Genomic DNA, 13,696 nt, shown 5'->3' with positions numbered 1-13,696 from the left:
CCGGTCAAGGGCACATGTCCGGGGTTGCAGGCTCAATCCCTAGTTGAGGGCATGCAGGAGGCAGCTGATCAATGATACTTTCTCATCATTGATGTTTCTCACTCTCTCTCCCTCACCCTCCTTCTCTGAAATCAATAAAAATATATTTTAAAAAAAAATAACATGCCCTAACCGGTTTGGCTCAGTGGATAGAGTGTCGGCCTGCAGACTGAAGGATCCCAGGTTCAATTGTGGTCAAGGGCATGTACCTTGGTTGCAGGCACATCCCCAGTAGGGGGTGTGCAGGAGGCAGCTGATTGATGTTTCTCTCCCACCGATGTTTCTAACTCTCTATCCCTCTCCCTTCCTCTCTTAAAAAATCAATAAAATATATTTTAAAAAATAACAGGAAGAAAAAAATGGTTGTTTTTTGTGTAGTTTGTTAAAAATAGATACAATGGTTCTAACCTGCAGAATTTCTTTTGCTAAATATAAAAGCTAATTTGCATATTAATTTTAATACTTCAAAAAGTTACTTAAAATAAAAGCCCAAAATATTTTCTAAAAACATGAATATATTGTATAAATCATTGTATTAAATAACACGACTCGATAACTTACAGGTCACTTTCATGTTAAAATAAACAGCATGAACAATATTATAAAATATGTATGTAACACATATGTATGTAATGTTAACAGATTAACAATACTATATTTACAAATTTAATTATCTCATCTATTAGAACTCAATCCATGGAGAGATCATAGACTATTTGGACAGTTTTCTAAGTAGAAGGTGAAAATGTAGCATCAAGCTCCCCAGCCTCAGTACCATTTCCTCATGGCCAGTGTCATATGGATCATTTCCAAGTTCCTTCTAATAAGTTTATTCTGCTCTCACCACCACTGCCATCTCTGCTAAGCCAGTAACAAGAACAACTATTTTTATGATTGTAATGGTGTCAGTAGGTATGATGGCATAATGTGGTCAAAGAAATTTGACAAGAGCAGGGCAGGGAGCTAAACAAAAGATAATCTCCAAACTCCAGATTATCTACAGCTTATATCTGAATAACCTGAGTGAGAGAGTCTGTGGTAAACATCTTTGCAGCAGTGGAAGAAAACCTCCCTCATTCCACTCATTTACAAATAAAATGTGAATTAGAAAAACAAATGGAGTGAGGTAGATAGATAAAGACAAAAGCCCACTTTGGTTCTTTTTCAAGAATTGTTAATAAATATGAGAGCATTTACCTAAGGTGATCATGTGAGCAAGCTTCTGCAAATACTGTTCTGAAAGATTTAAAATCATCTGTTGAAAATCTCGCTGGATCTATCTTTTCTATACAAGAAAAGAAAGCTATCGCCAGAGGTGTCAATGGATTTAGGTTCAATGATGTTTCGGGTGGAGACAATGGATCAATGTGAAGCACAGAGACTGACAAAGTTCCCACAGCGAGTCGAAAAATGAGCTCCGGCCTGGATTCATCCATTGAGACAGATCTAGAGGGGAGAGCTGAAATGCATGTGTTCAAATTATACACATAAAATTTAACACTTAAAAACAATCCATTATATCAAAATTATGACATTTACTCGTGCATTCCTTTTCAAAAACAGGTGATTACACAATAGTTTGAATGATATTAAACAAGTAAAATAAAATGAACTGTTATCTTTCTGCATTTCACATGCAGGATCCTTGGTACCTGAAGTACAAAGAAGTATGCTACAATAGGAAATGTATGAACAAAGCTTTGCATTAATAAAACTGTACTGAAAAAGTCAGAGATGAACCCAAGCTGCTCACTAAATTTTCCTCCAAGCCTGTATTCTACTCCAATTAAATTTTGCAGGGAATAAACCTGAGGTTCTCTTTCAAGGAAAGTATAAACAGTGAAACAAAAATCAGATGGTTGGTTGAGACTCTTCAACCGCAATAATATGCAATTTATGGTGAACTTTTTACTAAAAATACTTAAGTTTTTAAGTACCCAAAGAATACAGGAAATGTGCAACTATATTAAACACTTCACAGTGAGTTGCTCAGCAATGCTTCATATATATACGAAGAAAAAGAAAACAAGCAAACTTAATTTTAAGTTTTTTAAAATCCTAGCAGAAACCGTCAACAACAATCTTATTTGTCACTTACAAGTCTTCTGTAGAGACGATGGGTGAACTAGGTTGGACGGCAGTGTTGACCCTCTTACTGGCTGTTCTTTATGATGGTCAAGGAAATCTCCCCAGGTTGGCTGAAGCTATAAAAGAAATGTGTAAAGCAGAGAAATAAAATATTGAATATTGAATTTTAGAAGCAAGTTTTCAAGAATAGAACAAAAATTAAATAATACTTTACCACAGTAGCACTTAAGGGAGATCCAGCTGGGGTATTTGTATATGTGCTAGTTAATGATAACTCAAGGTCCATATTTGGGGGGTCCCCAAGAGGTGGAAGAGAAGAGAGACTATGGGACATGTCCATATCAGCCATGGAGAAGAAAACTTCTTCTTCTAAAGAGAATTAAACTTTGTCAATTGTATTGTAATTCCAAAAATCTACATCTTTTAAGTTAATATACACTTAATATAGGATTCTTCTTTCAGATTATCTGAGATATAGGCTACCCTAAATGTTATGTTACTTCCAGTGAGGTGATTTATTTGGATCTAAGACATAAACGGCACAGTAAAAACTCAACTGAACATAGGTCAACCAAAGGTTATGCTATACTGTTGCTGAACTTTTTAAAAAATATATGATGCCCTAGCCGGTTTGGCTCAGTGGATAGAGCGTCGGCCTGCAAACGAAAAGGTCCCAGGTTCAATTCCGGTCAAGGGCACATGCCTGGGTTGTGGGCTCAATCCCCAGTGTGGGGCGTGCAGGAGGCAGCCAATCAATGATTCTCTCTCATCATCAATATTTCTCTCTCTCTCCCTCTTCCTTCCTCTCTGAAATCAATAAAAATATATTATATATATACATATATATATGATATGTAATATTACTTAGTATATTTTTAAGTGTTATATTTAACACTTAAATTAGAAGTTAAAATTTAGTTAAAATTATATATACATAGGGTGCCCCAAAAATGTATATACACACTTTGAATAATTATAAAGTGTATATTAAAATATATTTTATTTTCGAAATTGAGCTGTCAGCTATTAAAATGTATATACATTTTTAGGGGACACCCTATATGTATCTTGCAACCTCTGGTATCATATGGATACTGCTATTTCTTTAAAAAGAAAAAAGAGCTGCATGTATTATTTCAAATTTATTTACATTTCATTTCTATCTTTCTGGAGATTGTTTTACCCTCGTGCAAATAAAATATGTTATAACCAACATTTCTTAAGTTGACTTCAATTTTCTATTTCGTTCAACATCCCATACTTAAATTGATTCTTGTTATTTTGGATATTAGTACTCATACATTCTGAAACACCTCAAAATGCCAGTAAACTGAATAAAGATTATACTTAGCCCTAGCTGTTTTGGCTCAGTAGATAGCCTGAAGCCTGAAGAGTCCCGGGTTCAATTCCGGTCAAGGGCACATGCCCGGTTGTGGGCTTGATCCCCAGTAGGGGGCATGCAGGAGGCAGCTGGTCAATGATTCTCTCTCACCATTGATGTTCCTATCTCTCTCTCCCTCTCCCTTCCTCTCTAAAATCAATAAAGATATTTTTTAAAAGATTATATTTACATATAATTGATAGATTAAGAGAGAAAGGTTCCTATTCAAAGGAATCTATAAATCATTATGTGAACACATAAGAATTTGACAGATGATTACCCCCCTTTAGTTCTCATGTAAATCGCTATCTTTAGAAACTGACTTTCCTTAGACTAAATCATGATTTATGTAAACTACACAATCAAAAAATGATACTGTAGCATGTCACTATAATGCTGTGGTTAGAAATTTAAACCTTACAATAAGGATTTTTTGTTCAACCCCATGTTACAACAGCCAAAATTAAGTTCACTTTGCCCTACGATGATAACATATGATTCTGGTGTCAACTTTTTGAGTTGCTTACCACGGCTAGAAGGTGTACGAGCCGTTTCTGACTCATAAAAGCTTTGCTCTGAAGATACACCCACAGAAAGGGAATCTTTTCTCAAATAATAGCGGTTTAATTCCATCTGAATGCGATATTCTTCTTCCTGCTGCATGGGTCGATTTTTTCTATCTTTATTAGCTAAACCTAATTTGCTAGAATTTTCTACAAGTATACAAAAAGAAAAGCAAAATAGTAATTAAACTTGGAGTTACTTATCATTTCTCTCCAAAAACACACTTATCCAATACCAATGGCCACATTTTTGTAAACTGGCTTTCATAGGAATAAATCATGATTTATAAAACAAAATCAAAGAGCGACTCTATAGCACATGTACCACTGCTGTGGTTATCACTGTAATGCAGTGGTTAGATCAACTTAGAAATGTAACCCTTATCACAGGATCTTTTGTTCTTTCATTACTAACTCCATTTCCCAGCAGCCTTCATATCACAGTATCGTAATAGCACTTCCAGTGCTAAACCACCTGTTTTATACAAACTGGAAATCTAAGCAATAACTTCAAGCATATAGTTAGAAATCTCAAAAATCTTATCTTTGAAAAATAAGTCATTTAAAATGTGTGCTACTTGCTGTGTAAAAGAATTATACTTTCTCAGTTGTGTGAAATACTATCGCCAACCAAGGAAATAAGCCAGACAATTTTTAAAAAGTTAAGATGACATAAATAACCTGAATGCTAATTTGAGCCATGGTAACACAATTTAAAAGATCCAATCAGCCCTGAGCAGGCGGCTCAGTTGGTTGGAGTGTCGTCCCGTACACCAAAACGTTGTAGATTCCGTTCCTGGTCAGAGCACATATGTAGGTTGAGGGTTCGATACCTGGTAGGGGCACCTACAGGAGGCAACTGATGATGTTTCTTTCTCACATGGATGGATTTCTTTCACTCTCTCTCTCTTTTTCTTTCTCTCTCTTATCAATAAAAACATACCTTCAGGTAATGATTTAAAAATAATAAGTAGCCCTAACCGGTTTGGCTCAGTGGATAGAGTGTCGGCCTGCGGACTGAAAGGTCCCAGGTTCGATTCCGGTCAAGGGCATGTACCTTGGTTGTGGGCACATCCCCAGTAAGGGGTGAGCAGGAGGCAGCTGATGGATGTTTCTCTCTCATCGATGATTCTAATTCTAACTCTCTATCCCTCTCCCTTTCTCTCTGTAAAGAATCAATAAAATATATTTTTTTAAAAATAAGTAAATAATCCAATTAAGTTTAACTGTTTAGAATTCTTATTTACAATACATCTTCCTTATTTACAATACATTTCACACGTTCCTCTATAAAAGAATGCCCTATATGTATGCTGTATATTTTAACTAAAAAGTTTTAAAGAATTAAAAATAGTAACAACAGAGTTCTACTTGCCTGGTCCAGCAATAGCTGCTAACATATCCAAAAGCAAGTGTACCTGTCTTGGAGACAGGAATAGATGAATAGAGTCTATCTGTCCATCAATATCCAACTTCAAAAAAAAAAAAGACAAACATTCAGGATGAACACTGTCTATAATCTTGTCACCACAAGTCCCAGTACACTTTAATACACTGAGATGGTACTGATTATTTAGTCTTGGTTTTCTTCACTTAAGATTCTCTCTACTAATTCACACAATCTACAGTCTAAGATTTAACGATTACCAAACTTGTTCTATGAGGGAAAATCCTCCTGAGAAAGTCCATGTTAGCAAGTCCAATGTCATACTTTTTGTCTTAAGTTTTGAGTATTTAAGGTATTTGAGGCCTTAAGACATAGTCTCCAAGAAAGAATGTTAAGACAGCAGTAGTAGAATATTCATTCCCACCATGACTTCAAAAGACTCCAATCATAATCCTTAAAGCTTGATTTAAATCAAGAGCAAATAAAGTTGGCTTTCATGAGTTTGCCTGTAGATAACACTCCTTAGTAGAGCATGTAAGGACTTTTCCTGCCAATGGTGTGCCTCTCCAAATGCCCACTGTGTTCCACAAAGCCCACTCCCGCCTGGGCATGGGAGTGAAAGGCACATCAGAAATGGCGATAGGTCCAGCCAGTGTAGCTCAGTGGTTGAGCATCGACTTATGAACCAGGAAGTCACGGTTCGATTCCCAATCAGGGCACATGCCCGGGTTGCAGTCTCGATCCCCAATGGGGGCATGCAGGAGACAGCCGATCTATGATTCTCTCTCATCACTGATGTTTCCATTTCTCTCTCCTTCTCCCTTCCTGTAATTTTTTTTTTTTAATGCTGATAGAAGAAGGATGCTCATGTGGACTTTCCTTCTCTTTTCCAGCTATTTTTTCCTTCTAAAAATAAAAGCCCCATCCCACTCTCATCCTGATTTCTATGGAGTTTATTCTAAAGAAGGAAAAAAAATTATTCTACTCTACATATCACGTTCTAAAGAGTTGCATACACTTGCCTTACTTTTCATTCACCTCTTTTTAGTTCTAATGCAAACACTGACTCCTATTGCAATTTTATAATACAACACTTATATTTGGGCCCTAACCGATTTGGCTCAGTGGATAGAACGTCAGCCTGCGGACTGAAGGGTCCCAGGTTCGATTCCGGTCAAGGGCATGTACCTTGGTTGCGGGCACATCCCCAGTAGGGGGTGTGCAGGAGGCAGCTGATTGATGTTTCTCTCTCATCGATGTTTCTAACTCTCTATCCCTCTCCCTTCCTCTCTGTAAAAAATCAATAAAATATATTTAAAAAAACAAACAAACAAAAAAAAACACTTATATTTGGAAAATGGCATCTTCCCCAAGAGAAAAACAAATGTCTTCTGATTCTAGAAATAAAAGTAAAATTACACATTGATTTTGAGAGATTTTCATGATCTAACCAAGAATTCTCCAGCCCTAGCCAGTTTGACTCAGTGGATAGAGCGTCAGCCTGTGGACCAAAGGGTCCAGGTTCAATTCCAGTCAAGGGCACATACCTAGGTTGCAGGCTCCTCCCTCGCCCAGACCCTGATCGGGGCACATGCAGGAGGCAACCAATCGATGTGTTTCTCTCACATTGATGTTTCTCTCTGTCTTTGCCTCTCTCTTCCACTCTCCCTAAAAATCAATGGAAAAATATCCTCCAGTGAGGATTAACAAAACAAAACAAAAAAAAGAATTCCCCAATCATCATAATCATCATCATCATCATCATCATCATCATCATCTCCCTTTGTTAGTATTGGGGCACTATCCTAGGTGTTTTTATTGTATTTCCTCTAATTCTTAGTACTACTGCTGCTTTACAGATGAGGAAGCAGGCTCACAAAGATGAAAGGATTTTCACAAGGCTGTCTAACAGAGCCAGAGCCAGGATTGTAACCTGTGCTGACCCAGATGGAAAGTCCCCATTCCTTCCATTCTGTCCATAGAGGTGTGGACAAAAAAGGGTTCAACAGAAAGTAAACTCATAGGGTGAATTGATCATAAATTCCTAACTGGGCAGGTCATGGTGGGTAGTCACGCCCGGCCATATAACTTCTTTACTGAGAGCATATAATCTTAACTATTTTGTAATCCAATCCCCACCTTCATATAATCCTGTTTCCTCAATTTCAAACGAACAAAAGAAACAAAACTGTCATTCTCAGGAGCAGTGGACACCTCCCTTCCTGGAAATTGTCGTCAGTTTTGGCTCAAATAAGCTCAGAAACTCTATACAGGTTTGGAAGTTACCTATGTCAACAGAGGACTTGTTTGATGGGGCTCCTTTCTGACTGCTGACATTGCAGGCCATAAATCAGCAAGAAGTTCGGTCTGGCCACAGAAATACAAATGATTGTTAAAAAATACTATGGACAGCTCTACTCCAACAAACTAGACAACCTGGAGGAAATGGACAAATTCCTAGAAAAATACAACATTCCAAAACTCAATCAGGAAGAATCTAAAAATCTCAATAGGCCAATAACTATGGAAGAAATTGAAGCAGTCATCAAAAAGCTCCCAGCAAACAAAAGCCCAGGACCAGACGGCTTCACAGGGGAGTTTTACCAAACATTCAAGGAAGAACTAAAACCTATCCTCCTCAGACTACTACAAAAAATCCAAGAGGAAGGAACACTTCCAAGCTCATTCTATGAAGCCAGCATCACCCTAATACCAAAACCAGGTAAAGACAACACAATGAAAGAGAATTACAGGCCAATATCCCTCATGAACATAGATGCCAAAATCCTCAACAAAATCTTAGCAAATCGGATCCAGCAGTACATCAGAAAGATCATACACCATGACCAAGTAGGATTTATCCCAGGGATGCAAGGATGGTACAATATACGCAAATCAATAAACGTGATACATCACATAAACAAATTGAAAGAAAAAAACCACATGGTCATATCAATTGATGCAGAAAAAGCATTTGACAAAATCCAACACCCATTTTTGATAAAAACTCTCAGCAAGGTGGGAATAGAAGGATCATACCTCAACATAATAAAAGCCATATATGACAAACCCACAGCCAACATCATACTCAATGGACAAAAACTAACACCATTTCCCCTAAGAACAGGAACAAGACAGGGATGCCCACTCTCACCACTCCTGTTCAACATAGTACTGGAAGTATTAGCCATTGCAATTAGACAAGAAGAAGAAATAAAAGGCATCCAAATTGGAAAAGAGGAAGTAAAACTGTCCTTATTTGCAGATGACATGATATTATACATACAAAACCCTAGAGACTCCATCAAAAAACTACTAGACTTAATACATGAATTTGGCAATGTAGCAGGATACAAAATTAACCCCAAGAAATCTGAGGCATTTCTATACACCAATAGTGAACTTTCAGAAAGAGAGATTATAAAAACAATCCCATTTACCATCGCACCAAAAAAATTAAGCTACCTAGGAATAAACTTAACTAAAGAGGTAAAAGACCTCTACTCAGAAAACTACAGGACGTTGAAAAAAGAGATAGAGGAAGACATAAACAGATGGAAGAACATACCGTGTTCATGGATTGGTAGAATCAACATCATTAAAATGTCCATACTACCCAAAGCAATCTATAAATTCAACGCACTTCCCATTAAAATACCAACGGCATACTTCACAGATCTAGAACGAACTCTCCAAAAATTCATCTGGAATAAAAAAAGACCCCGAATAGCTGCAGCAATCCTGAGAAAGAAGAAAATAGGTGGGATCTCAATACCAGATATCAAGATGTATTACAAAGCCACTGTTCTCAAAACTGCCTGGTACTGGCACAAGAACAGACATATAGATCAATGGAATAGAATAGAGAACCCAGAAATCGGCCCGAACCAATATGCTCAATTAATATTTGACAAAGGAGGAAAGAACATTCAATGGAGCCAAGATAGTCTCTTCAATAAGTGGTGTTGGGAAAATTGGACAGATATATGCAAGAAAATGAAACTAGACCACCAACTTACACCATACACAAAAATAAACTCAAAATGGATAAAGGACTTAAATGTACGACAGGAAACCATAAAAATTCTAGAAGAATCCAAAGGCAACAAAATCTCAGACATATGCCAAAGCAATTTCTTCACTGATACAGCTCCTAGGGCAGTTGAAACTAAAGAGAAAATGAACAAATGGGACTACATCAAAATAAAAAGCTTCTGCACAGCAAAAGAAACCATCAACAAAACAACAAGAAAACCCACTGCGTGGGAAAACATATTTGCCAACGTCATATCTGATAAGGGCCTAATCTCCAAAATTTATAGGGAACTCATACAACTTAACAAAAAGAAGATAAACAATCCAATCAAAAAATGGGCAAAGGATCTAAATAGACACCTTTCAAAAGAGGACATTCAGAAAGCCAAGAGACATATGAAAACATGCTCAAAGTCACTAATCATCCGAGAGATGCAAATCAAAACAACAATGAGGTACCATCTCACACCTGTCAGAATGGCTATCATCAACAAATCAACAAACGACAAGTGCTGGAGAGGATGTGGAGAAAAAGGAACACTTGTGCACTGCTGGTGGGAATGCAGACTGGTGCAGCCACTATGGAAGACAGTATGGAGTTTCCTCAAAAAACTGGAAATGGAACTCCCATTTGACCCTGTGATCCCACTTCTAGGAATATATCCCAAGAAACCAGAAACACCAATCAGAAAGGATATGTGCACCCATATGTTCATAGCAGCACAATTCACCATAGCTAAGATCTGGAAACAGCCTAAGTGCCCATCAGTAGATGAATGGATTAGAAAACTGTGGTACATCTACACGATGGAATACTATGCTGCTGTAAAAAAGAAGGAACTCTTACCATTTGCAACAGCATGGATGGAACTGGAGAGCATTATGCTAAGTGAAATAAGCCAGTCAATGAAGGAAAAATACCACATGATCTCACTCATTCATGGATAATAAAGACCATTACAAACTTTTGAACAATAAAGCATAACCAATAGACATAAGACACTGGGGGGTAGGGGAGGCCAGGGGATTGTCAAGGGCGGGGGAAAAAAAAAGGACACATATGTAATACCCTTTGTAATACTTTAAGCAATAAAAAAATTTAAAAAAAAAAGAAGAAGTTCGGTCTGGGGTCAGTGGGGAAACTCTCCTTCTGACTACATACCAAATTTTAAAAAATTGCATTTTAATTTGTTAGTGAAAACATATTACAACTATAGAATGTAACACTAAAATAAATTTCAAACTCAATGTAACATGGAAATTGAAACAAAATATGTATAAATGCAGCAGGCAGTTCCCTGTTTTCATATATAATGCATTCCTGGAAACATATGCTAACACTGAGTATGAGAAACACCAGACTTCTACACTATTTGAGGTGGACACCAGTCTCAGAAGTAAAAAACATGAAATCTTTCATAACATGTTGAACCCACAGTGTGAAGACTTAAGTCTAATGAACATCAGAAAGAGACTAAAGATACAACACTTTGAGCACCCTAATTAATGCCATCTGGTCTATATTAAGTTTATGAGATCTATGTTTCTCAATGCTAATCTAGAACTTTTATTTTTCCATTTACTATTCATTTTCATTACATAAGAACAAAATATACTCAAATACTCAGTTATTACACAAAAACTAACACATGGGCAAGGACATACTATTTCCAAATATTAAATACTGGCTGGCAAACAATGCCACCATGCAAAAGTTCCCCGTATCATTTGTCACCTAATACACAGATGACCAAAAATAACATCTGAAAGGCATTTATACAAATCAGTACATAACGTGCAGAAGTTTGGGTTAACACTAATATCAAATATACCAATGCTGAGGACTATATGTAATTAGTCAGAACAGAGCCATAAAAGTGATTGTGATGGTTCTTCCTTCTTGGAAAAACAGCAAAATTCCCCAGAGGCATGTGTGTATTGGTTTCCCAAGGATGTTACCAGGCAAGGGATTCCCTACAGTGTCCCACATACCGATGGCTTTCTGCTGCATTAACACTCCCCTCCTGCTATTTAATAGAGGCTTAAATCCTAATGAGAGGATTTCGTACCATCCGAGGTAGGACAGAGCAGTACACAGAAGGCGAGGGAACAACCAATAATACGGGTGCTGCCATTCTAATCACTACCCTCCTCCTCCTCCAATTCCAGTCAGGTGTTCCAACCCAAGGAAGGACTTCCGCGAGCCTTCAATCCTCTGAAAACCTTCCTATGTACATTCACATGTACTCAGGGGCTCCTGCCTCCACATTCCACAGCAATTTCTATCCTCCATAGCATAGCTTTTATTAAAAGGCAAAGACTGAGTTCCACTCATCTCTGCATCGATCTCAAGAGCTTGCTAGCCTGGCACAGAGCAGTCACTCAAACGTCTGGAGCAAGATAGACCAGTGAAACACAAATGAGAAAGTCCCCATATCTTCTCAATTGAAACTACATTTTACAGAGCTTGTACAGAAAATGTGTTTCCAAAGTCTGAAAATAGCACTTGACAAATACATGTTTGACTGACTGAACAAATGTATGTTTCCTGATTCTCCAACAGACTGTTCAATATTGTTCCCTAAGAAACAAATACAGTTGTCTTTACAGTCTTCAAAAAACCTATGAGACATCATGAAAAAAATCAATCTCTTTTCATAAATATTATACATCTATAAAAACAGTCATCCAATTAAAAATATGCATAAGCTGCCGCAGCCGGTTTGGCTCAGTGGATAGAGCGTCAGCCTGCGGACTGAAGGGTCCCAGGTTCGATTCCGGTCAAGGGCATGTACCTTGGTTGCGGGCACATCTCCAGTAGGAGGTGTGCAGGAGGCAGCTGATCGATGTTTCTCTCTCATCGATGTTTCTAGCTCTCTATTTCTCTCCCTTCCTCTCTGTGAAAAATCAATAAAATGTTTAAAAAAAAAATGCATAAGCTGAATATTCTTACATATAATTAAACATCTTCAGTCAGCTGGTTTTCCAATCTCTCCTCCTTTAAACTTTATTTTGTGAAGCTAGAAAGGTATTCCTGCATAGCCCATTCCTAGTTCTCTGAACCAATGAATGTTTCTAAGCTGGGAGAGTTGGGGAAAGTGAGTGTGAGCAGCAGCAGGAGGGCACAGGCACTTGTGACCTAATCGCATGAGAGCAAAAATGCTGACTCCAGGACAGTGGGTCCCCTCGTTCCAGGATAACCTACAGTAACCATCAGGAGTCACTGGAGAGACTACAGAATACTTGTAGTTTTATTTCACTTCTTACTACAGAAAGTAAAACAAATACTAACCTTAGCTCCAGGAAGCACTTCATTTTGTTTCAGCGTGAGACTCAACTCCAACCTACCAATTAGCCCTCCAATCTGCACTGGGTCAGAGGGTGCTACCTCTGGTAAAGTTCTAGTTAGCTGTGGGTGTGGCTCATAAACGATTTTAGGATTCCAGCTAGGTGACAGCTTTGGCTCAGTTTCCTACAATAGGGTGATAAGAATAAAGTACACTGTAAATAAATCAAACTGCAAAATACAAATGTCAATTTAAGAAGAAAATATTTGACATGCAAAACTGTATTACGTTACAATAGATAAACCAGAATCTTATAGCTAGTATGAAGCACAGTTGTATGTTTGCACAGTACCTTGGTAATGAAGACTAATAATGGAAAAGGACTTTATGAAAAAAAAGCACAGCATCTGTTCAAATTACAGTAATAAGAAAACTTAATAGATGATCTATAATTAAGAAAATCTGATTTGTGAATTAACAAAAGATAAATTATAGAACAACTAATTTTGATACATAAAAGGAGGAATAAAGAACTCCTTAATTATAAACTTTTTTAAGATATGATTTGTAAGATAAATTTTCAGCAATACAATCACTATGTAAGGTAAATGTGAACATTGCTTGATTTCCTGCATTTATTGTATAAGGACATTAGTTATTAATATACCCTTTCTCCCCAAGACACAGTAGCCAATGTTTCTCTATCTAATTAATACACAGCAAAAAGGAAAGGCATCTACACTAATAAAAGAGAAACATGGTAATTGGCGTACGACCGCTACCCTTCCCATTGGCTAATCAGCATATCCTTATGCAAATTAACTGTCAGCCAAGATGGCGGCCAGCAGCCAGGCAGCTGGAAGCGAACATGAGGCTTCCTTGCTTCAGTGACTGCAGACTCCAACATTCCCCGCCT

The 13,696-nt window shown here is 37.4% G+C and overlaps 1 protein-coding gene across 2 annotated transcripts in view; it reads right to left on the bottom strand.

Annotated features, from left to right (window-relative positions):
- Positions 1-13,696, bottom strand: part of ATG2B (autophagy related 2B) — a 73,802-nt gene that overhangs the window by 44,967 nt on the left and 15,139 nt on the right. The window contains exons 6-11 of one of the 2 annotated variants that reach the window (XM_005868540.2): positions 12,786-12,965; positions 5,447-5,543; positions 4,036-4,221; positions 2,342-2,496; positions 2,138-2,243; positions 1,237-1,498 (exon numbers count right to left, since the gene is read on the bottom strand). In XM_005868540.2, the coding sequence (XP_005868602.1) occupies positions 1,237-1,498; positions 2,138-2,243; positions 2,342-2,496; positions 4,036-4,221; positions 5,447-5,543; positions 12,786-12,965 (986 nt within the window). The remainder of the gene's footprint in view (positions 1-1,236; positions 1,499-2,137; positions 2,244-2,341; positions 2,497-4,035; positions 4,222-5,446; positions 5,544-12,785; positions 12,966-13,696) is intronic. The other variant, XM_014541482.1, reaches the window with a different exon arrangement.

The sequence above is a fragment of the Myotis brandtii genome, unplaced genomic scaffold (genome assembly GCF_000412655.1).
Source record: "Myotis brandtii unplaced genomic scaffold, ASM41265v1 scaffold273, whole genome shotgun sequence".
Classification (NCBI taxonomy): domain Eukaryota; kingdom Metazoa; phylum Chordata; class Mammalia; order Chiroptera; family Vespertilionidae; genus Myotis; species Myotis brandtii.
Note: the sequence above shows the minus strand (reverse complement) of the source record. Positions and strands in the feature narration are given on the sequence as shown.